Source organism: Scleropages formosus, chromosome 2, assembly GCF_900964775.1.
Source record: "Scleropages formosus chromosome 2, fSclFor1.1, whole genome shotgun sequence".
NCBI lineage: Eukaryota > Metazoa > Chordata > Actinopteri > Osteoglossiformes > Osteoglossidae > Scleropages > Scleropages formosus.
Window position 1 is genome coordinate 37,645,831 of NC_041807.1, and position 25,696 is coordinate 37,671,526.

The 25,696-nt window shown below is 44.1% G+C and overlaps 2 protein-coding genes across 4 annotated transcripts in view; one reads left to right on the forward strand and one right to left on the reverse strand.

The window, feature by feature from the left end:
• Positions 1 to 725: 725 nt before the first annotated feature.
• On the reverse strand, positions 726 to 4,129 carry pex10 (peroxisomal biogenesis factor 10). The gene is made up of 6 exons (XM_018736532.2): positions 3,847 to 4,129; positions 3,613 to 3,693; positions 2,427 to 2,833; positions 1,477 to 1,649; positions 1,210 to 1,345; positions 726 to 996 (listed from the first exon to the last, which is right to left on the reverse strand). The coding sequence occupies exons 1-6, from the start codon at positions 3,956 to 3,958 to the stop codon at positions 928 to 930; spliced, it is 978 nt and encodes a 325-aa protein (XP_018592048.2). The 5' UTR covers positions 3,959 to 4,129; the 3' UTR covers positions 726 to 927.
• Positions 4,130 to 5,615: 1,486 nt separating this feature from the next.
• The window catches only part of plch2a (phospholipase C, eta 2a), a 166,734-nt gene continuing 146,653 nt past the window's right edge, over positions 5,616 to 25,696 (forward strand). Inside the window, exons 1-2 of one of the 3 annotated variants that reach the window (XM_018736553.2) lie at positions 5,616 to 5,765; positions 22,796 to 23,353. In XM_018736553.2, coding sequence (XP_018592069.2) covers positions 23,251 to 23,353 — 103 coding nt within the window. In that variant the 5' untranslated portion in view covers positions 5,616 to 5,765; positions 22,796 to 23,250. Of the gene's footprint in view, positions 5,766 to 10,443; positions 10,709 to 22,795; positions 23,354 to 25,696 lie in introns of those variants that run through there. The other 2 variants (XM_018736552.2, XM_018736556.2) reach the window with 2 other exon arrangements.

Here is a 25,696-nt window from a genome sequence, read left to right on the forward strand (position 1 = left end):
ACGACCCTTTACTAGGATGTCTTGGGAGGTTTTGGGGGGTTTCAGGGGTCCAACAGCTACTGTGACTTTAAAGATCTACAAACCAGCGCTCCCTCACGTTGCATGTTCATGAGAAAAGTCAATACTTCCCAAAAGTGTTTTAATAATACAATAAAAGATCTTAAATGAGGATATCGCCATGTGGTGTGGATGAGCTCTGGGTCAGCGAAGTTCAGCCAACAGGTTGTATTACTATGATCCCCAAGCAGGTTTTAAAAAACACATTTAATTAGCAATGCTTACCACCTGAATAACCAGGTGTGGAGACACACCATCCAGATAACATCTTCAGCGCGGCACAGATCTGAGATGGAGTGAAATCCAGCCCTTCCTGCTGCCCTTGTAGACAGAAGCTCTGTACCCTACACTGGTCAGTAGCCTAGCAGATAGACAGAATATTTAGCAACCATATTGATTATTTATTTTAAATTCTTTAATCAGCTTAGAAGATTCCAAAAAGGAAAGATCTGAACATTCAATTCTTCATCTCTGCATCTCTCTTATCTGCATTTTATTGTTAGTTTCTCCCCATGCAGATCAAAATGATCATGATACGGACTGATGCAATCCAGTTTTAAAGCGCCATTCATTAATTATGTATATATCATTATACACATTAGCCAAACAGTCACTAAACCACTATATACAACTACTGACTCAATACCCACACATAAAGTTTAAAAAAAAAAAAAAAAAAAAACCACAAAGAAATGTTTAATACTGCGACCTGCCTGTGTCCTGCAGCACCTGTAGCAATTTTATACTTCTGTGCTACAGCCAAAATATCTCGAATGGAATAAACTGGATAAAAGTGCAACAGTTTTAACCGAATTCCAGTGTGTTCACATCTCAAATGGTTTACGAGATGAACAGAGTGCCGAGGGCTTGTTATTTGTAGTTCCGTAGATACACCAGTCTGTGGGGCAGGAATTTCTCTCTGCACAAGGGACACTCCGCCTGTAAGACATCGAGACAAAGAAATCTGTGATTAAACTTTCTTTGTAATTCCCACATGGGACCGTCACCATCTTTGAACCGAGAGCTGGACCGAATCGCATGCCATCGAACATGACGGCTGTGGGTCGAGCCTCTAAAGCCAATTATTCATTTAGCGGAAGCTTTCCTCCAAAGCGAAGTACAACTCGGGACAAGGTGACACAAGAGACTGGCCTTGGTGTTGCACCACTCGGTGATGCACTCCCAGCAGAAGAGGTGTCCGCAGGGTGTGGCTGTCGAGTGCCTCCGCTGCTCCAAACAGAGGATGCAACGGGCAGCCTTGGCACCAGGTGGCTCCGCTGGCTGGGCGCTGGGGAGACGCAGGCAGACACACACCAGCGGAAGGCGCTTAGTCTCCACCGCCAAGACGATCCCCAAAGGTCCAGAAAGGTCTGAATACGGTCTTATGTGCTTCGAATGAGTACGGTTTCGAGGAGCTACCTGGAGGGAAGGTTCCGGTGCAGTTTCCACTCTTCCCTGGCTCTCCGTCTCTGCCTGAAGTTGTTGAGCTGCAGTGTAAGCGTCAGCGCCAGCTGCAGCAGGGACACCACGCCGAGCACCTTGTAACTGGTGCGTATCATCAGGCTCTCACCGGCCTCTCCCTGAACACGCAGCTGTACAATACGACGATGACAACACACAACTGTTAAAGAAAATAAAAATGAACAAGGATATGCAAGCAAACCCAATGGAAGAGGAAGCAATAGAAAGAAATAAAGAAATAAACAATAAAGAAACTGTGCGACGTCACTTACCGCGCCTGCATTTTCCTTTCGAAATCCTTCTCTTGCTAGACAGCACCCAAATTTGTCAAATATTAAGCGAAATAGTACCATTATCTTGCTATTTTGGGCGACTTCTTTATAGTGGTGCATTTTTGTAAGCATGCTTCCTTGATTACCTTGCTGTGATTACATGGACATTTTAAATCCAGATATTCACTTATTGTCTTTATGTTCAAAAGCTGGACATATCTGGACTAAATTTAGTAAATTGGACTAAATTTGTCAAATGCACCAGTCCTGCGGATAACCAAACAAAAAAAAAAAAAAATTAATGTCTAGCCCCAGGTTTGCATGTTTACTTTACTGTGTGGTTATGCTTGCAAATGTTTTTAGAATTTTTGCTTTTTGCCTTTGTGTTTGTGTGTCCATCCTGATTTTTCAATTAAATTTTTGCATACACTTCCCATCATGCACCTGCACAACCAAGCTTTTGGGATGCAGTTATGCAGTGACCAGCCAAGACATGGTAGCCATTCCACGCTGTGGCAGAAAGACTGAAGAGTTCTAGCACTAGATTTTCCGGCAACAATCAGGAATTTATGGTGTCTGGGCATCTAAATGAGAACATCCGAGTTGTTCTCGTCTTTAAACGAAGGAGCGACTTACGTAACTGATGCCTGCGGCCCGCTTGGCCAGGTGGTAGAAGGCACCGTTGATGTAGAAGAAGGCCACGTGGAACCTGTGCAGGAGGGTGACGCCCTGCTGGAGCACAAGGACGGCCGGCAGCAGCGCCTTCTTCTGCTCTTCTGTCAGTAGCCTCACAGCTCGCCGCATTTGGGCCCGCAGGTACGAAGCGGGGTTCCAGGACCGGGTCGCTTCACTCCGACCAGCTCGGGACTCCAGGCCTTCGGCTTGCAGCTCGTTCTCCAGGCAGATCAGTGCCTTGTCAAGCAGGTAGGGCACAAAGGTGTGGAGCAAGATCAGAACCACACGCCGAGTCCGCGACGGCACCCTCCGCTTTGAAGGGTCGACCTGGATGATGCTGACATACTCCTCCCCCAAAGTCTGGTATCCTGAAGATAAATGTGAAGATACAGATTAAAAAGAAATTACACATATTTACAGCAATACATTTAGCTGATGCTTTTCTCCAAAGTGACTCACAATGTTAAGGTACTTACAATTATTTACCCAGTTATACAGCTGGGTAATTTTTTTTCTTTTTTTTTTTACTGGAGCAATTTGAGGTAAGTACCTTGCTCGAGGGTACTGCAGAGAGGTGGGAATTAAACCTGCAACCTTTGGGTTCAAAGACTAGTTGTCTCAAAATATTGAGATCTAGATAGAGGAATTAACCTTCACTTTTTCAGCTACTATTCAATTTGGTATTTTTTTCTACTTACTTCCTATTTATGAGACTACCTTTCGCTGCTCTCTTTTGTACTTGCTGTACTTCATATTCTGTGTTCGCACGTAACACTGGGAATGTTACATTATACATACTGTAGATACTCATATATACTCAGGGTGTTTAATTATACTTCATTATACTATCAGAAGGGTAGACAGAACTGAAAGGAAATACAGAGATGACCACGGCTGATGGCGGGACGCAAATTTAAGGAGCGCTTAGAAGATCAGGAAAGAAATGGGTCAGTAAGATATACACCTTGAAACCCATCTTTAATTTGGAAAGGGATTCAGCAGCCATGAGGGCCAGAGGGAGACAATTCCACCAACATGAAGCTGGAACTGAGAATCAAGAGGGCTTTAGATGTTGGACCCCTGAAGTCCATCTCATGTACTTGGCAGTAAAAACTGTTGCCAAGGCAACCAGGCTCATCTTCCTCACCAGACAAGGTTGTTAACCCATAGTACGCCAGATCCGACAGCAGCTCCACCTCCTTCCTCCACTCCAGCCACCTCTTGGATCCTGAATAAGGACAAAAACAGCTTGAGTCAGACTTTCATGTTGTTTTTTTTTTGTTTTTACACACGGTTTTGGTTATTGATAAGCTGCCCCACATCGCAGGGTCAAGGGTCACGGGGTCAGGGGGTCAGGGCCGGGAGGACCCGCTTCACTTGCCTGCCAAGCTCTGCACAGCCTCGTTGGCCTGGTTCCGCAGACAGTTCTGGTAGAACTCGTCCTTCTGGCTGCTGCGGATCAGCTGCGGCTGCTGTGCGGGAAGCAGCGGCATCGCGCACCTGCGCGCTCACATGCAGCGTCCGCGCTCAAAATAACAAACAAACAAAAACGATTAAAGCGCGCCACAGTCCCGCTTGCCCGCTTGTTTGTCTGTCTGACGGGCGCATCTGCGCTTCCGACGGCGCTGAGCGACACCGCGCCTTGAATGGTCCGCTCATGAACCCGGAAGTTGTCAGAGGCGAGCAAGACAAGCGCCACGACAGACAACGAGCGCAACGTGAGGGCGCGTACGAGTCACAGCGCCCCCACCGGTAGAGAGCGCAAGTCCTCCACGCACATAGCCAACGCTACAATAATAATAATAATAACAATAATAATAACACACGCACACATATTACATATGGCAGGATATAGTAATTTCCATTACTGTATCCTGCCATATGTAATATAACATGTACTACTTTTAAAGAATTGCTATCCAGTGAAACATACAGTATTTGACCAAGCTGCTCACCGTTATTTCCCCATTACATACGGCTGGATCATATCTATAACATAAAATTCAGAGTAAGTACTTACTGCGGCGGAAGCGGACAGTGGGGCTGAAACCAACAACTTTCTGGTTATGAGCACATGTTTTTAATAGTCACTACAACTGATTCCCTGGATCATGCAACCAAGTAGTGCCTATATTTATATTGAAATTGCTGTGCAAAATTTTCAAGTATACATATATATTATATATTCATACAATACTATGTATATATACATATATATACAGTATATGCACACACACACAGATATATATATATATATATAGGGGTGCGGTGGCGCAGTGGGTTGGACTGCAGTCCTGCTCTCCCGTGGGTCTGGGGTTCGAGTCCCGCTTGGGGTACCTTGCGACGGACTGGCGTCCCGTCCTGGGTGTGTCCCCTCCCCCTCTGGCCTTACGCCCTGTGTTACCGGGTAGGCTCCGGTTCCCCGTGACCCTGTATGGGGCAAGCGGTTCTGAAAATGTGTGTGTGTGTGTGTGTGTGTATATATATATATATATATATATATACACAGCAATGGCCTGTGCTTCAGGGATAGGCACCAGACCCTCATGACCCTGCCAGCAGTCAGTGAATACATACAATATGAGGGTACTTTGTGTTGTACATGTATGATTTCTAAAGTTTCATGTATATATACATGCACAAACACACACTCACACACACATACTGTGTATACTGTTTGTATTTTTTCGTAAAAACACTGAATTTGTCACAGTAAACTGAGAAAACCCTGAGAGCACACAGTTCCCGTACCGAAATATCAGGGAATACACGTACAGTATGTGGGCAGTTATGAATTCTGCAGCGACATGTGGGCCTGGTGTGCGCGGCGCAGCTGGATCCCCCACGTTCCCTACAACCTGCAGAACCGGTTCCTCTCTCATTGTTTTGCTATTGCAGCGGGTTGGAATGGAGCGGCTGCTTTTCGAGCGCCAGGTGAGCCGGACACCCCCGGCAGGCGAGGCGCACACCCCCAGCGGGTGAGAGGGACCCCCCCAGTAGATAATCTGAACTCCTCCCACAGGTGAGCTGAAGAGCCCCTTCGCCACCCCCCTCCGTGTGCGCACTGTTTCCCGCCCCCTCTGAGGACCGAGGCTCCGCCTCCCTGACCGGGGGACCTGTACTATCTCCTTTCCTGGCTGCCGAGGAGCTCCACCTGGGATGGGCTTCTCCGTTTGTTTGCGGTAACGCTGATGCCGGGGGCATCTGTTCCCACAGCCACTCGTGACTCCTGACGGCGCGGAGCTGCGATGGGGCCATGAGCACAATCCCACCCGGCGCAACACCACGATCCATGCAAAGGTAATTACTGCACCGATGCGCTCGGGAGCAACAGTAAGTGGATACGTGGGAGTGGAGCGGAACTGCGGACGGGACTCTGAAAGGGATCACATCCCCCCCTGGGAGCTTCAAACAAACCAACCCTCTTCCTTCAAGGTAAAACAGGTTGGGGTTTGTTTGCAGCTCAGGAAGGCCAATGCGGTAAAAAAAAGTGGTAAAATAGCTGTAATACCATGGGCACTTTAAATAGAAACTAACACACCTCTGGAATAGGAAAAATACAGTAGACTCGTCTGAATGAGACCACATCTAAGGCGGGAAAACTTTACATGTGTTTGTGGGAACGTGACCCTTATACTTCTAACTGTCCCTCGTTATAATTTATTTCTATGGTGTATAATTAAAAAAAAAAGTTGATAATTTGTTTGTTGGCTGTATCTTAGTATGTACAATCAGTTTTTTTTTTTTTTTTTGTCGGATGAGTCAGTCCGAAGTGGTGGATCTGATCATTTTCGGGAAGTTTATTCAAAGTGCTCTATGAGCTTCCGTGGAATTTCTCTTGAGAACAGGGCGATGGTGACAGTTACACATATAGCTTGACTCACAGGTGATTCACACGTGTTCAGGTACACCCATTACTGCCTTAGTCTGCCTAACCCGAGTCAGGATACATTTCAACTCTAACCTTGATTACTCCTAATGCTCAGAGCGGAGCCTCATTGCCAGAAGGTTTGGGGTTTGAATCCCACCCCCTGCTACAGTGCCCTTGATCACGGCACTTAGCTTGAACTGATACAGTAAAAATTATCCAGCTATATTAAAGGATGGACCATTTTAAGTAGATTATTGTAAGTCTCCTTAGAGAAAAGTGTCCGGTTAACATGTAAATGTCAATATTTAATGTGTTCTCACTGCTCAAATAATACAGTTAAAAGCTGAGCGACAGCAGAAATGAGCTCTCGTTGGCTGCGCTTGGTTCGCAACCCCTGGTCTAAGATGTGTCTGTTTCTGAAAGTGTTGATTGAGGTTGTGGGACATTGGAGGTGCTGTTGTGAGGCGCGGTGGCACAGCGAGTAGTGCTGCTGTCTCGCAATACCTGTGTAGTGTGAGAGAATGTGGGTTTGATCCCTGCTCAGCCTGTGTGGTGTTTGAATGTTTTCCCCATGTCTGCAGGGGTTTCCTCTGGGTGCTCTGGTTTCCTCCCACAGTCCAAAGACATGCTGTTTAGGTTCCCCCATAGTGTGTGAGTGACAGAGAGAGTGTTTTCCACTGATGTATGGATGACTGACCCATTGCAAGTAGTGTATCTAGCAGTGTAAGTCATTGCAGTGAATGAAGTGTGTGGGCTGATAACATAACATAGAGTTCATTGGAAGGTGCTGTTTAAAAGACATAGAAAACATTATTTCTTTATTATACCGGTGTCTCGCCGATTTACAAACTGTCTCCAAAATTTCTGTACAATTGCTCTTGGCTTTTGATACTCAAATTTTGATTTACGGAACAAAAAAAGCAGTATAATGAAATTTATCTGAAAGGTGTCCAAAAAAGAACTGAAAGTCCGATGCTGTGTGAGTGAAGCAGAAGTACAGTAATGTACTGTAGTTGGTGTATGCAGATTTCTTCTTTTGCTAGTGTGTTAGGAATGTGGACTATTATGGGAAGTGTGTGAAATTCCATACTGGCTGTGTTATTCAACTGAATGTTTGCAGAGACAGCAGAGCAATTAGCAGGAAAGGCATAGCTGACGGTTTTTTGGGTATGTATGTACATTTTAGCAGCGGTGTGCAGTTTTAGAAGATTGTTCACAATAAACACAATGTGCTGAGGCCGTGCTTGGTTTATTGCTCATCCCGTCAAGAACTGAAAAAGAAAAGTGGGAAACACCTTGGACCAGATAAGTGTGTAAAAGAAGACGTGTGAGTTTTTCCTCATTTCATCTAATTGGAACTGGGCTGTGTGGTGGGTCTGGGGTTCGAGTTCTCCTTGGGGTGCCTTGCGACAGACTGGTGTCCCGTCCAGGGTTTGTCTCCTCCCCCTTCAGCTTTGCGCCCTGTGTTTCTGGGATAGGCTTCGCCTTGCTGCGACCCTGCTCGGGACAAGCAGTTGTTGACATAGGTTGGTTGGTTGGGTTGGTTGGCTTTCGGTGTCTGAAATTTTGATATCCTCCCCATTTTGAGGAATGGTTTCATTTTATAAACCCACGGATGTTTGTAGATTTGTCCAACATCTGTACAGAATTTGTACGTATTTGGAGGGACACCTATGCGACTTAATGACTGATGTGACTTTTGAGTTACGAACAAATCCAGTTACGAACAGATTTCCAATCCCCAGTTTTTTGGGTGAGGAGGCCGAGTACTGCTAAAAATCTCTATGATGCTCAGCTGGCGGGAGACTCGGTCTTGTCAGGATGACATCCTCGCCTTCCCATTCCAGCAGTGCGGCTCAGGTCTGCGGGTGATGCGCGCGGCGCTCGTAAACACCAGCTGTTGACGGCTGTGTCGGTAATCAGTGGCGGGGAATTGCGGCCCCAGGAGAACACACACAATGGGAAGGAAACCCTGCAGCCAGTGCAACACCTGCAGGAGGGCCCCCCCACGTCGCCGCCGTTCCAGGTGACGCGTCCAGCAGACAGGAAAGGAAGTCGCTCGCTCTCTTGCTCGACCGTGCACCATTTCATTTTTCTTTACTTAAAGCAAATCACTCTGCCCACATTATAGTTATTAACTTGTGCACTAAATCTGAATATCACGATGGTATGAACTGTTGTGTGGAAAGACTCTGACCACCATCCTTTTGCAGATGACAGAGTGTTCAGTGTCTGTTTGTGGTCGTAGCTCGGAAGGTCTTGTGTGTCAGTGTCACTGTAAACGAGTAGCGCTGCTGTCTCAAAGCGCCTGGGCAGTGTGAGAGGACATAGGTTCGATCCCTGCTCAGTCTGTGTGGGGTTTGCATGTTCTCGGGGTGCTCTGGTTTCCTCCCACAGTCCAAAGACATTCCTTTCAGGTTCACCCATAGTGTGTGAGTTCCACTGATGTATGGATGAGTGACCCAGTGTAAGTAGTGTATCTAGCAGCGTAAGTCACCGCGGTGAATAAGGTGTGTGGGCTGATGACAATACATAGAGTTCATTGGAGGTCACTTTGGAGAAAAGTGTCTGCTAAGTAAATAAACGTAAACGTAAATGTAAGTCCATAAGAACGAGACACATGGGCAGTAATGTCTGACCGTGAACCTGTTCCACAAGGAAGGATGTCAGAAGCAGGAGACATGGTCTCTGGGATGCTGCCATGTGTGGAGCACTGTGCCGTGGACACACTCCATGTGAACAAAGACGGTTTTGTTCGGCCAGCGGTCAAACCGCCTGCCCCCGCCATTCTCAGTGCTGGTAAACAGCAGCTCCTCAGTCCTCATTAACACACATGGTGACTCGGCTCGTCCCGATACGCACGTGCACAAGAAAAGAAAACATCGCAGTGTGTCCACGGCTGCAGACACACACGCAGAGACTCTCATTCAATTATTGATCTGTTTACTGTGTAAACAGGCACAGAGTTTACTCTCTGCTCGAGAAGAAAGTGTGGATTACCGGCACACACTTTGACCTGTGCACGACCGTAGAAGGCAGTGCCATCGGTCAGGGAACAGGAGTGTGTCTCATTAACATGAACGTTTATTCGTTTAGCTAACGCTTTCCTCCGAAGTGACTTACAGTGATTCACTCATTTATGCACATGGGTATTTTTTACCACTGTAACCCAGGGTGAGTTCCTTGATCAAGAGACCTGCAGCAGGAGGAGCACTTGAACCCGCAACCTTTCAACCTGCAACTTGTGGTGGTAGTAGTTGTATTATTATTATTATTATTATTATTATTTTTTGGGGGCAGCTGATATGTAGTGGATAGAACTGCTGCCTTCAGAGCGGAAGGTTGCAGGTTTGAATCTTCCCTACTGCTGCAGTACCCTTGATCAAGGTATTTACCTCATATTGCCCCGATAAAAACTACCCAGCTGCATAAATGGGTAAATGAGCAGCTTAACGTTAAAAGTCACTTTGGTGAAAAGTGTCAGCAACATTTACATTTATTCATTTTGTTGACGCTTTTCTCCAAAGCGGCTTACAATGTTAAGGTGCTTACAATTATTTGCCCGTTTATAACTCCCTCAAACAAAGCGCAAAAAAATCAAAGGTTCTTCAGTGATCAATACGCCTGCTGCATGTTTCAGTGAACGAATCAATTAGAGATTTCTTTATAAAAACATTACAAATTATTTGTGCGTGAAAAACCTAAATTGTGTTTATTGTGACAGGCCTAAATTCATAAAAAAAAATTTTAAGTATCAGGACGCCCAAGCGCCACTACTCGTGATCAGATGAGTGATGCCATTTGTGACCTAAGGAAACAACAGAAATGTAGGTTCGCTGAGCTTATCGTGATTAATAAAAACGTGCGTTTGTTTATCTGCGGCCGTGATTGCGGACGGGAGGCCGCAGCTCTTCCCCCGCTCTTGGAGGGCTTTTCGGTGGAGGGATCGCTCCTCCGCTCACCCCACATGTGCTGCGACTTGCCACTTATCGCTGGAACATAATGAACTGTTGCTGTTGGAAGAAACGCCCACCTGAGACAAAGGTGCTTTCAGACGACATGAAACAACTTCCTGGTGCCGGCCAGTGTGTGTGTGCGTGTGTGGGGAAGGCAGCTCAAGCAGTGCCTTGCTCTACCAAGCGCTCAGGAAGGGGCTGCTCCAAGGGGGTGTGGGCTGGGCCCACGCGAGTCGCCGGTCCTCTCGGGAAAGGCGGCGTGCTTCTGGGGCTCCGCTCCTCGGCAGCGGGTTCGAACAGGGCAGCCTGGAGCCTACTCTTGGGTTTGCGGTCGGGACTCGTTCGAGGCGGGGAGCGCAGGCAGGCTGCAGTCACACCTTCCCCCAGGTAATGCAGCACCGGGCCAGGAGGGAGCGGTGAGTGTCCAGAATATGCTATCTTGGGGATTGTGGCTCGTTTGGGAACTTTCACTTTACGGGCTCTAGGAATTCAACCGACTCTGTATTTTTGTTAACTGTTACTTCTCTGGCACGTTTCTCCAAGGTGACTTACAGCGCCTGCTTTGTACTAGACCAAATATAATAATTAACCACTTACACAGCTGGGTAATTTTTACTATCCCCTCAGAATAAGTGTCTCGATCAAAGGGGTCACAGCAGGAGGTGGGATTCGAACCCAGGTCCTTTGCAAGGCAACAGCTGCCACTGCTGCTCCGTCTGCCCTATCGAAACCCAGAGTGCGGATAGGATCCGGACCCGCGATCACCCGCCGTGTCACTCTTATTAGTATGTCTTACGCTTCTGTAAAACATGACGAACTGATGTGTTTGTCAACAAAGCCACTTACAGTGATGGATCTATTTATGCAACAGGGTAATTTTTACTGCATCAGTTCAGGATAAGTACACCTGGGACAGCTGGTAGTGTAGTGGTTAGGACTACTGCCTTGAGATCCAAAGCTTACAGATTCAATCCCCCCTCTGACTGTAGTACCCTTGAATAAGGTACTTACCCTAAATTGCTCCAGTAAAATTACCCAACTGTATAAAGAGGTAAATAATTCTACTAGCTTGTAAGAACTGTAATCTTAACATTGTAAGACACTTTGGAGAAAAGTGTCAGCTAAATGAGTAAATGTATGTACATGTGGTCCTCGATTTAAGGGGGTCATGTTCCGCAAAACCCATCGTAAGTCAAAAATGCATTTAACACACTTTGGCGTGACAGAGTAGATGTGGATTGCTGCCCAGCATCACGAGAAGATTACACTGCATATTGCGTGCCTGGGAAAAAAATTGAAGTATGGTTTATACTGAATATCTATCATCAGCTCACCATTGTAAAGTTGAAAAAATCATAAGCCGAACCATCGTAAATGAGGGACCACCTGTACTACGTATATATACCGTATGCATATACTGGGGGCAGCAGAATGCATAGAGATTAGAGCTGACACCTTTGGATCTGAAGGTCACAGGCTCAGATCCCACCCACTGCCCCTGAGCAAGGTACCTACCCTAAATTGCTCCCATTAAAAAAAAGGAAAAACCCAGCTGTATAAATAGGTAAATCAGTGTAAGTCCCTTAACATAAGTTGCCTTGGAGAAAAAGCATCGCCTAAATGAATAAATAGAAATATATGTATAACATTTACAAATGATTGAGGCCCCCACGAGACAGAGTTTTACCCTGTTTTGCATTATCTAGTCAATGTCCATTCATATCTCAGTTGAGAGAGTGTTTTCACTGCATGTGTGAACAATCGTACCCTGGATGCGCGCCTGCAGCAGACCGCGGGCCTCAATTGCACGTACTGTACCCTGCACACAAAGCTCCGTCTTCCCAGCTCGGATATCCTCCCCGACCGGTACGGGACCCACCCCCACCGAGAGCAGTCTCTCTATGCCGCGCGCCAGGTGGGGGCGTGGAGTCGGCAGTAAATCACAGATAAAACTGTGTATTTAGGCAGGAAACACCCTTCAGGTGTGTGTCATCCGCAAGGTGTACATCCCACGACAGGATATTACCACACACAGTACAAGCTTTATGTTCGCCCTGCCGCCAACCAGAAGGAGAGGCGTCGGGACACACAGTTCGGCCGCGCGGCGGAGGGGACTGCTTTGTGTCGACCCAAAATCCATCTGGGCATTTTTAGTGGGTCCCGCACCTTAAATTTCAGTAGTAAGAGGTGCATAATGCAAATAAATGTAAGTGTAAAGGTAAATGTAATGCAATTTCTATCTTCTGCTGGTGGTTCACACCTGCTGTCAAGTGAAACTGTTGATAGATAGATAGATAGATAGCAATCTTTATTAATCCCAATCCAGCAAATAAAAGCATTTAATTACAAGGAACTAGACAGACTCAGTCTTATCTTTTATCCCAACGATGCCTACAATTACCATAATTCTACACAACTTTAGACATATTAATTTGTATGTGCTCAATACACTGCAGTTTTTACCACCCTGAACCATTTTACACAACATTCTCAGACTTACATTCACAAATTTACAGTTTATCTAAGTGAAATGAAAATCCAGGAAAAATGGCATGTTTTTATACTTGGCCCACAATAATTGGCATTTTGGAAAACAAGAAGAAATGGGATTAATGGTGGGATATAACATGACCGCAAATAAGGCGGTCACGTTATATAATTTATATAATTTCAGAAATCCTCACAGAATATGGCTGTGTGAGAAAAAAAATAGTGCAGTAATTAAATATTGTGTAAATATATTAATGTCACCCAAGAGTTTTGTTTTAAAGTCACAGTTTGTTGTTGGATTTTGTTTTTATCAATAAATGGTTTGAATGTGTCAGTATAGATCGATAAATTTATCGAATGATACAAGGGTTAGTTAAAAAGTATCCGCAATAATATTTTTAATAACTCGATTACTTTTTAACTCGAGTTACTCAGAACCCGTGAAGTGAAATGTGTGCCGTTCAGCTGCCTCCCACCTCCAGTGTAAAGCTTCCACTGGAGAATAGAATAGGGCCGGTAGAAGAAAGGGCCGTTGTGCCGACCCCCCCGCCCCGTCCCGCCCACCACCGGTTTGGAACAGAGGGGTGCAAAGTGTCCACATTCTGCTCTCTAGGACGAGGGACACGGGCGGCAGTGAATGCTCACTTCATGAGGAGCACAATGAAATTCTTCCTCCACATAACATGGAATCAGAGCCTTTCCAAAACATCTTCATTTCAAATTCCACATAAAATTCCGTCTTTTGTTCCCCTTTCTGAACTTTCAATCGTTTCAAATCATCATTTAGATTAAAAGTTAAAAGCCAGCGACGGGATGGAAAAGATTTTATTTTTTCTCGGCAGGGCTCTGTTTACAAACATAATTAATTATACAGCAGACTGATTTTATCGTTTCACAAGCCGTATTCAACGCGGCGAAATGTTAAACCCCTCGATTTGAATGGAGGGAGGGGAAAGCTAAAGTTTCCTGTTTCTCGGGTTGAAAAGAATCCAAATTGGAACGAAAATTTCCAGCACCTTAATCACCAACCCACGGTAATTTGAGCGATTAAAGTCAGACTGGTCTCTGCGAGATTGTATCTGCTGGCCTATTGTAGATGATATCTGTTACAACAGGATATACAAATCGGCCTTGTCCACGCCGCACAGGCAGATAAGCCTTTTTAAGGAGGCATCGCTGGGGAAGTGGCCTCAGAGGATGGTGCCCTTATCAGCTCCGAAGCTCCTGGTCCATGTTGCACGGAGAACAGCTGTGAGATTCAAAGCTCTGTGCAACAAAAGGACAAACCGACATGGGCTAGAGTTTCTCAGACTGGATGTGTCATTATGTATGAATGCAGGGTGCGTAGTCCACTTGAGTTATGAACATTTTCAGTTACGAACATTCAAAGATACAAACACTTCTTCCAGATTCTTTAATTCGTTCACCCACACATTTTCTAACATTTCTGCCCATTGTGGAGTGATTTTTGTTCATTTAAATTCGCTTTAATTAATTCTAATCTGCAGGTGCTTCTAGTGTTACAACATTTGCTACTTATGACCATTTACGACTGCCGTCCCATTAATGTTATATTACGTTCCTGTGCGGTAACGCCTAACGGTGACAACACCATCAGCCGTGCGATAACATCGATTGGCCGCGCTGCCGCAAGGCACCAATGTCTGTCATTGTTTGAGTCTTGTTTACAAAACTTTTCTTTTGTGATTCCCGTCATTACTTTTTAATTACAGCAGCTAGCAAGTGCAAAAGTGAGTGTTCTGGCGTTGCTGAAAAGAAAAAGTGGAACAGATTTGGAGATGAAACTGAAAATAATAGTCCAGCATGAAAATATAAGTATATTATGTTCTGTATTTATATTGTTGTAGTTCTACATTAGTATTTTAACACAAATAATTTGTGAAATTAGTGAAAAAAAATGTAAAAAATTATATAACTTAGTATTCATGCACCTTAATTCTTTATAAAGGAATTAGAATGGAAGCCTGTCATAAGCCAAGGACCACCTGTGGCTTCAAGTTAATACAAATGCAACGGTAAAAAAATCTTATAATCTGTTTTTATCAGTTATAGCTATATCCAAGACTTTTGTAGAATCAAACCCATAAATACATCGATGGCTGTTATTACTAAGTTTTCACTGAATTTGGCTCAGTAGTAAAACACACTTTGGATTCATAAACAAACAAGTGTTATGAATGGGTTTCTGTCCAAAATGTATTTGTTACAAAGAAACTTTCACTCCTAAGATCTGTGGAATGTAAATAACTTTTAACATATTGCTTTATGGAACATAAATAATCATTATTATTGTTATCAATTTAAATGATAACAAAACTGACCTAGTAAGTAACAAATTTGGAATATTATTATTATAAAACAATAAAACTATACATGATACTAGTCCATAATTATAACACTAATGTTTTTATTAAATAATAAAGATAGATTACACTTTTCTTCAGTTGTAAATGTAATTTGTATTGAGAAAATTAAAAATGTTGAAATATGCAAATCAAATGCAATTGTAAATATGAAAAAGTGTGCATACAGTATATACAGTACATAATAGTAGATGTAGGAAAATAAAAATAGATGTAGGACGAGTCTTGTACAAACATACCCAACGAGCAAATATTTACATTTGATACATTTACATTGTTTGGTAATGTCCCTTTATTGGCAGCTCTGCGTGCTCATTGGTGGATGGTCAGGTGGTGGTCAAGTGCGGTCATCATGGCTTGTGAAGATGAGACCGCGTTTCCTGTGTTTCTGTGGTCAGTGGCCTAAACAGCCGTTTTCCTATAAGGCACGGTCACCCAGATCCTAACCGCACAATCTATCAGGACGCATTTTTATCTGAGCAGATTCATTTGATCACGGTCATGGTTGAAAATTACAGATATCTTAAAGAACGCATCTCTTGGATGCGTTCGTAATCCAGAGTTGCTTCTGGCAGCTCATTGTTTATTTTTATCCCTTAAACCCAGTGACGTGTTTCGGTGATCGAACGATCACTTAATCATTTGAAAGTGATGGATTGATGGTTCTAAACTCCATGCTGCACATATTTTGATGACCACAAAACGAGCTGAATCATACTGTGGCAGCGTTTTATTAGCACATTGTTACCATTTTCCGACAAGGCCCAGCAATGCGTGTCACATCTCAAGTAGTGTTATACAAGACACCTTGCCCACACACACACTAGACCCCCCATGGCCATGCTCCCTATCTGCTGGCATTTTTTAAGAAATATTCATGACACATACAACGGTTAAGGAGCTGGCCCTGTTCTCCAAGGTTATAGGTTCTTATCCCAGAAGGTCCGTGGCACTGAAATTGCACTATTTGACAATATTCGGACGCGTAAATGGGCAAATGCTGTAAGTTTTAGAGGTCGTGGGAAACAGTTTAAAGGGGATCCTCCCTTTTGGGGGAGTTTATTATTTTACTAGATCCAAGTATGACTTTATAGGGTAGGGCAGGTAGAGAAGGTGCTGTGCTTTAATCACATCTGCCCTGACCCTATGGCTGCTGTGTGATAAGCCTGACAGAAGCACCCTAAACAGGTCACCCCCTCCCATTGCTGGGATGCAGCAGACTTTCCCCTTCCCATAATCCCTCACACTGGCTCACTCGCCGGGGTCCAGGTGGTATGTCGGTGGACGTGTCACGGCCTGTGCTCCTGCACCTCATAGGTCTGCGGCGAGCCCTTATCTCCATCTCCCATCTCCCCAGACACCACATGCGTGACATTTCTTGAATGTGTTATCCTTTCTTTACACACTGAAATCAGCACGCTCCGGAATTCAGTGTATGTTAGACTTACCGCGTGGAATGTGTGGGGCAAAGATCACAGCGGACAGGTAGGACACCTCTAATGTCATCCCATTAATTCAGTTTTCATGTCATCAACACAAAGGTTTTTGTCCTTTGAGTGTGTGTGTGTGTGTGTGTGTGTGTGTGTGTGTGTGTGTGTGTGTGTTTGGTGAGGGGGGGTATCGAGATGTAGTTGAAGATATCCGGGGTCAACGGGAGTTACAAGGACTGAGCAAACCATTACCTTCATCTCTCTAATGCTGTAAGACGTGTGTAAATGTCCGGGCTGAAATCTAGAGTGCTTTTCGAAGCAATAATTAATGAGTCTTTCATACATTAATGAAGATAATTTCCTGTAATTCTAGCTACTTGTTATAGTATGTATTGCTATGGGGGGGGGGTGGTGCAATGGGTTTGACCGGGTCCTGCTCTTGGGTGGGTCTGGGGTTCGAGTCCCACTTGGGGTGCCTTGTGATGGACTGGCATCCCATCCTGGGTGTGTCCCCTCCCCCTCCAACCCTTCGCTCTGTGCTGCCGGGTTAGGCTCCGGCTCCCTGTGACCCCACATGGGCCAAGCGGTTTCAGACAGTGTGTGTGTGTGTGTGTGTGTGTGTGGGCGGGCTACTAGTGTTTAAAATACACTTTTTGCTATGTATGTGGTGTATATATACATACACACTAATAGTACATATAAATAATATATCCAGGTGCTTAGATGCACATAACTATATGTAGCTCAATACATAGTGGCTCATTTTGCATTTTATGTATTTATTTATGTATATATATGTTTATTGTAAGATTATAGAATGTGCGTTAATGTTAAGATTATGAAAAGTGTGTTGATGCTGAGGTCTCGTGTACCTTTAGAAAACAATAATAAAAAATCATACATACATGGAGGCCTTGCTGCTTGTTACAGCGTGTCGGGCTAATACTACTTAAAACCACACTAGAAATGCGAATGTTTGTATGTATGTATGTATGTTTGTATATATACAGGTAAAGATAACTATGAATGAATAAATAAATATATACATGCATAAAGTGCAAACTGCGCAACGGTAAAAACATACATTTGTTGGAAAAACTAATGTGAATATGGGTATTATTCTACGGCAATTTCTGATAATTAAGCTCTGTAAACAATAAGCACATAATCCTAACATTTGTCGACCGCCTGAGCAACGGCGAAATATAATTACGTTAGAGAAATTTCCCACATTTTTGGGGGCATGTTGTAATTAATGGGAAATGAGAAATCCCCCGTCTGCAGGCCCAGCCAGGCTGTGGCGGAACTGGTGGGTGGGTGGGGGGGTCGAGGTTGGGATCAGCCCCTTCCCGTCCTTCCAGCTTCGGCTTTTACGGCGCTGCTCATTTTGGCGGTGTCTCACCAGTAATTCAGCCTAATTACCATAGTGAAAATAGGCCTGTCTTGCTAATGTCCTACTACTCTACACCTCCTCCATGGTTCATCTCTAAATCAGTGACCACTCGGGCTCTCCAGATGGCAGCAGTCCTTGTCCTGTGTCAGGCCACCGGAGACCACTGGAGGTCACTGGGGTCACCTGAGGCCACGGTGTGCTAAACGGGTAGTGGTGTTTCAGGTCGCACGTCAGGGAGGGAATGTTGTGCATCAGTTGACTAAGGAGGGGTGTATTATGACTTTAGTCTATTGTCTGTTTATTTCTGAACACGTTAAAAAGGAAAGGTCAAATTACCTCCCTGGGGGGTACACAGGGAGGGGTTAATTACCTCTACGATTTAAACATTACTGCTAAATATTTTCTTGCTGAGTAAAATATTTTTCAAAGGTAATTATTATTTTTTTAAATTTATTATAGCCATGCAATTTATAAAGACTAAAGTTGTAAAATGGTGAAAAGACTGTGTGGAACATCTAAATAAAAGAGGTGGAGAGTGGCGTGTCCAGATTTTGGATAACTTCTGAGCATTATCTGCTTATAGTGGAGGTTTTCACTGCATTCCAGGCTGATGAGGGAAACACTGAATATTTCCCTGACACAATCAGTTTTATTTGCACGAGAGTGAAATATCACTAAAAACATGAATATGGAGGAAAACATGGAGAGGCAAGTAATGGGATATTTAGGGCTGTTTGGGAGCCTGATTTGAATCTCTGCTCCAGATGCTGGATCTCTGATCAAGGTCCTTACCCTGAAAAGACGGTAAAAATACCATACTGTATAAATGGGTACATCATTGTTAAGACGGCAGCGTATCCAGGTAAGTCACTTTGGACCAAGTTTGATATAGAGAGGCTATTTATAAAAATAACAGGTAAATAATAATAAAAAGATTAAATAAAAAAGGAAGGTTAATAATAAAAAAAAGTAAAAACACACAATCTGTTTAGTTATAGTGGCACGTTTCTCAGGAGACACTCCAGTAAGACAAACACGCAGCCCAATGGTTTACACGGTGATTAGAGCTGCTGTGTTTGGACCCCAAGGTTGCAGTTCAGATCATGTTAGTAGCTGTAGTACCCTTGAGCAAAGTACTCATCCTAAATTACTCCATGAAAAACTGATCCATCGGGGTGAGCCATTGTATGTGCCTTAACCCTGTAAGCTGCTTTGGAGAAAAGTGTCAGATAGGTGAGTCCAGTTGACCTTTGAATGGTGCAGGTTGACTTATACATGGATTTTTTTCAATATATTGGAAATTTTTTTGGAGATTTGCGACAATTTGAAAAAACTTGCAGATGAACCGCGTAGCGTAGAATTATCGAGAAAATTAAAAAAAGTTAGGTATGTCATGAATGTGTAAAATATATGTAGATACTGGTCTGTTTCATCATTTACTCCCATAAAATATACAGGTAACATGTATAACACCTACAGTGTTTGGTATCAGGGGGGAGCAGTGGCGCAGTGGGTTGGACCAGGTCCTGATCTCCGGTGGGTCTAGGGCTCTAATCCCGCTTGGGGTGCCTTGCGACAGACTGGTGTCCCGTCCTGGGTGTGTCCCCTCCCCCTCTAGCCTTACACCCTGTGTTGCCGGGTTGGGCTCCGGTTCCCTGCAACCCCGTATGGGACAAGCGGTTCAGAAAATGCATGTGTGTTTGGTATCACATAAAACAGTATTGATGTATGTACTGATAGATGGCTAGACAGATGATTCATCTTGTAAAGACGATGTAAACTTATGGTATTGATAAATACGGTACTGTAAATGTATTTTCTCTTATGGCTTTCTAAATAACATTTTATTTTCTCTAGCTTACTTTATTGTAAGAATCCAGTATATAATACATATTGTAACAGCGCTGAGGGAGTTGGAATAGCTCTGTGTAAATAGCTGTTATTAGTGTTCATGCCTGTACATAGTTGTGTTGTTCTGATTGGTTGTTGTTCTGATTATGCACGGTGTGTCATGAGGGGAATTCTGGGGAGTTCTGGGGGTGGCCCCTTAACCGTTGGGCGCGATAGGGGGGCTGGGAGTGACTCACAGGAATTCTCCAGTGTTCAGGATCACTTGTAGTGTTTGAAGTGTTTTTATTAAGACTGCTGCTCAGTGATCTGTACCCTGTAAATAAAAAGCATATTCCTTTTATCCTGAATCCATTTCTAGTAGCTCCATGAGGGGATGCTCCAAAATAGCATACAGGACATGTGTTATTCAACTATTTATATTATTGGTAAGACTTCTGTAACATCAGTGACAATAAATAACGGTAACAGTAATAACAATAATACCAGTATACCAGTAGACAGCCAGAGAACTCAGAACGTGAGAGCGAGAATGCGAATGCTTAAAGTGACAGTGTAATTTACCAATGTGCTTGGGTGGAGCAGTCCAGCTCTAGTTACTAGAGGTAGCACATTGGTTATTGTTGTATACTCTTACAGCACTGGGGTAAAAGCTGTTCCTGTACCTAGCAGCGCGGGTTCGAATAGACCTGAGCCGCTTTGCAGACGGCAGAGAAGAGAAAAGTGCCCGTGCGGGGTGACTGTGATCTTTCATGATGCGCATCGTCTTTCTGAGGCAGCGTGTGGTGTAGATGTCCTGTACTGCTGGCAACTGTGTGCCAATGATTCCCTGAGCTGTTTTGAACACCCTCTTAGGGCTTTCTTGTCCTGTATGGAGCAGCTGCCACCCCAGGATGTAATACACCCTGTGAGGACGGACTCCACAGCACACCTGTAGAAGGTGGTGAAGACTGTAGTGGACATCCTGGCTTTCTTCAGACGCCCGAGGAAGTGGAGATGTTGATGGGCCTTTTTGATGGTTGATGCTGTGTGCTCAGACCTTGTGAGTTTGGCAGTGAGGGTGACCTCGAGGAATTTGAAGCTGTTGACCCTCTCTACGATGTCCCCTCCTATGTAGATGGGTGCATGAACCGTATCCTGTCTCCTGAAGTCAATCACCAGTTCCTTAGTTTTACTGACATTTAGAGACAGGTTGTTGTCCTGGCACCACTCTGCCAGGAGCCTCACCTCCTCTCTGTAGGCCGTCTCATCGTTGTTGGTGATCAGACCCACAATGGTGGTATCGTCAGCAAACTTTATGATGGTGTTGGAGCTGTGCTTGGCCACACAGTCATGTGTGAACAAGGAATACAGCACCAGGATCAGGACTCTTCCCTGTGGAGTGCCAATCCGCACACGCTGGGGTCTGCTGGTGAGGAAATCCAGGATCCAATTGCACAATGTGGCACTCAGTCCCAGTCCTAGCAGTTTGTGGATCAGCTTGGTTGGGATGACAGTGTTAAATGCCGAACTATAGTCCGCAAATAATAGCCTTGCATAGCAGTTTTTATTGTCCAGGTGAGCCAGAGTGGTGTGAAGGGTGTGTGATACTGAGTCCAGTTATACGTGGATTTTCGACTGTGCGGGGGGGTCGTCGCCCCTAACCCCCTCAGTGTTCAAGGGTCAACTGTAAATGTGATTTGACACTAAACCCCACTGAGGGGTATGGAAGCCTGCTCAACAAGAACTTTGTGTGGGCTGGTTCTTGCTGGAGATCTGGGACACAAACACTCGCAACGTATGGCTAAAAAAAGTGTGCCGAGGTGATGTTAGTCTTAGAGGAATGAGGACTATGGCTGGAAGCCCGGATACGACAGCGTGGGAGAGACTTCCTGCACGATCAAACGCTGGGAGAGGATGGGGTACGTCGCTAGGTGTACTGCAGGCCGCAGTGATTTCCTTTCATTTATTCATTCATGTTTACTTTGCACTTTGCGCTCTGACAGCTGCTTCTCGTGAGCGAGGCAATGGAATTTCAATCCGTTGAGCTGTGTGAATAATTTCTCCAGGTGTACAGTCAATATTACCTCTTAGAAAAATCTCAGTCCATTACATTCCTACCCGTGTGATATGGACATATGTAAATCCTGCACAAATCTACACGAATCTGCGGTTATTTTTGCAGTCTGTAATATTCTCCTGCAGAGTGTGAATCTGATTGACGTTTTTTTCCAGACAATATTTTTTTACTTCTATAAATAGACCTCTGTTGACTTCCTAACAGCAGGGATGTTTCTGAGATCAAAGTTGCTCTCCTTTAAGCGATGTTTGCCATTGAACTCGTTGCTTGGTTTTCATGGTTTCGGTTCATCTGCTTGAAATTATGTAGATGAATAAGCGCATTCTCACATTTTGTGTTCATTTATGCGCTATTAGACATGTATTTTAATGTAACCTGTAGTAAGTCTGATATTTATGTCAAGTTTTTTTTTAAAGGTTTAAAAAAGTTACATGACACTCTAAATTTAGCCTGAACGTGTTCTGTGGTCTAGGAGAGTCGAGAGAGACGTTTTCATGCAGTCGGTTCGAGGGAACAGAGAAGGGAAGAATAGGAAATCCCCCAGAGGTCAAACAACAGCTTGTTTCTTGCAAACTGCATTCATAAAAAAATACATTTACAGTTCAAGACATACAGGCATCTTACTTACCGTGTATCTGAGACGTTAGGAAGAAAAAGTAATGATATGTTATCTTGACTGCAGGTACAGTTGATTTCAACAGAAGTGGGAGGAAAGTAAACAGTGTAACAAGCTAGGTAATGGGGAGAGTGCTGGCATGTGCATAGAGATTGTCTGTGTTGTCTTGTGCTCGCCATGGCAACGGGGCTGAGTCACACGCCACTGGACGCCATGCTGAAGGGCACAGTAGCGAGTTGACGGCCCACTCCATCAACGCATGTCTCCTGCTTCCTGCCTCCAGGTGCTCGGCTCTCCCGGCTGTGGACTCATTGGAGAACTGGCCTTGTGGTAAACCTCAGATGAAGGAGGTCTGTCACCAGCTCAGAAGAAAGTCTGCAGCGCCATCAGAAGTCCTCTAAAAGTGGACCCATTTGCCAGTGGACGGTGGCTTTTCGGCTGGCATTTCAACTCAGGTTCATACTTTCAGAAGTAACCCTGGTCTCTCAAGACCTTCTCAAAATCAGGGAACATTGGTCATTGTAGTCCATCAAGACCACAAAGTAGGACTACAGATGCACCTCACCAAACGCCTTTTTTATACTCGTGAATGAATGCTGCTTCATTCTGGGATTCCGCTGAACTTGGATTTGTGTTCGGAGACTGCGACCTCAACCCTATTAGTGCCTCTGAGGTTTTCACACCACTGTGGTCACCACATAGCACTTGGGATTTCCTGCAGTTTTTGGGAATTGCACTATGACTACACAGCAACAGGACCCCTCATGGGTTCCCAAGGGACCCATGGAGAGCAGGGTCCTCACCAGTTGCACCTTTCTGTGGGCAAACATCATCAATGTGGGTAAGTGCTGCTCTTACAGAATTATTAAAGCATGGTTTTAAGAGTGGGGGAGTTAAAATCCATATTTTCCAATATTTTGCGTTGTCTACATAGGAAATTGGGTTGATAAATACATTCGATATTATATTTTCATCCTCGCAACACTTTATGGGAATATAGGTTATTGCTTTTTCTGCACTTTGAAATGTTGGTGACATGAATCATACTTCAACATAATAAATGGACTGCAAATGATTTGTATGGAAATTTTTTTTTTCACCTTTTTCACATGGAAAGGCCTTGGTTTGTTGGAAAAATAGCTGATCCGCTGAAGATTTCACATTTGATGATATGTGGTTGAGGTGACAATGTAGCTTACTTCTTATCATAACCGACAAAGGGAAGAATTTCCAAAATCCCTTTGGATGTGTGAAGTCTCCTATAGTCATCTGCTGTGATTTTGCCAGTACTTTTTTACAGTGCACTAGTATTTTTTTTATAGAGTAATGCTTTAAGCCTCCCAAACTTGTATCTAATACACCTTTTATCAGTCTGTGTTTTTGGATTTCACCATAAAGTTTATAAAGTGGAGTGAACAAAGGCGCTGTGGTAATCCGGAGTGTGAATGGCACTGTGGATCCATCTCAGGGTTGGGATTACAGAAAACAGTGCCTGGAGATTAGAGACTGGAGAGCTTGGGTTTCCTTGGCACTGAAGAAGGTGCGGCGTACCTTTTAACTCCAACCCCGTGAGCAGAAATTCACATAGGGTGTGTGTGTGTGAATGTGTGGGCTGGTGGGTGTGGAACCCTGGATTATTCAGTCAGTCATCACTGCAAGTGACGTCAGTGCCGTTAAATCCTCTGAAGGCATGTTTCAAACTTGTCGCATTCATAGGAAAAACTACGTCGTGCAGCATCCATGAGAAACACCTGCATTCGTTAACCTGTCCGCTATAGCCAGGATGTGGAGTCCGCCAGCTTCTGGTAGCTCGGGTACAAGTGAGTAATGGTGACATCACCCTCTAGACAAGACTCCTCCCTAAATAGTAATAATCAAACTCCATAACACATCACAAATATACAGTCGACAATGACGTCGCCCTTATACTTAATATAAAAACAATTAGCTCATCAATAAATGGCAGAGATTAGTCACATTCCCATGACACTTCAGCGCTTTCAATTAAAATCGATTTGAAACAGCTGCACCACAATGAAACCGGAACTTCCGAATGCGACATGATTTTAGCAAAGGCAAAAACCCTGGGGCTTGAAACATATAAAACCCTTAAGAGTGACCAAAATCAGAATAAACAAAATGTGTTGCCCTACATTTACACTGATTCTAGTATCACACATCAATTTCATTTATCAGTCTGACAGTTTTCTCCAAAGCAACTTATAATGTTAAGGTATGATTTACCCATTTTTACAACTTACAGTGTTAAGCTACTTACAACTATTTACCCATTTATACAGTTGGGTAATTTAACTGGAGCAATTTTTCGGGAGGTACCTTGTTTTAGGGTACCAGAGCAGGAGGTGGGATTGTTTGAGTCCAAAATCAGAGATTCCAACCTGCTGTCATGTAGCACTATCTCTGCATAAATTATATTAAAAATAACACATCATACCAGGACATAAAAACATTAATATAAATACAGGATAGAAACTACTATTAAATTTCAAGAAACTATTAAAATGATAAAATCAAAAAAGACAATGCACTGGTTAGATTAATTCCCGTTCCTGGAAATGATCACATCACTTTCTGGAAGGTTGCAGAGAGTTTGGCGGCTGAGGATGGTGGTTTAATCCTCGGCTGGACCTGACATGTTACTAATGGATGGAAACGATATCCTGCAAAGCCTCTTCTAATCTCACAAGCTTCACCGTCAGTGGAAAAAAAAAAGGAAAAAGCAAAGTGAGAGTTGTGTGTTAAGGCAGTGCAGACTCTCACAATGACATAATCTGCAGACCTCTGTTCCCATGTACAGTGCATTAGAAGATTGCATCGCTCTACTGTATTGTAGCTCCTGAGTGCGGTTCAACGTGCCTTTTCAAATTATACCCGTCTATTTTCAGCTATCAGCAAAGGAGGGATTTTTTCCTTTCTCCCAGAATCGAGATCATTATCGTCCTTTATGTTCCGCACTGTAATTAGCTTTGAAAGGATAAGAAACTCCAGATGTAGCAGGAAGACGCAGACTCAACAGCAGACAGGCTGAAGACTTGATGGGCTGGAATTTCATCTTTGTTTTTCAAAAGCAGGCGCACAGAAGTGTGTTATTATCTTTTGGTGGGGAAAGTGTCTGAGGTTAGTAAAATGTTGGACGCCCAAGCGTCAACCAGTAAAGGCCCTC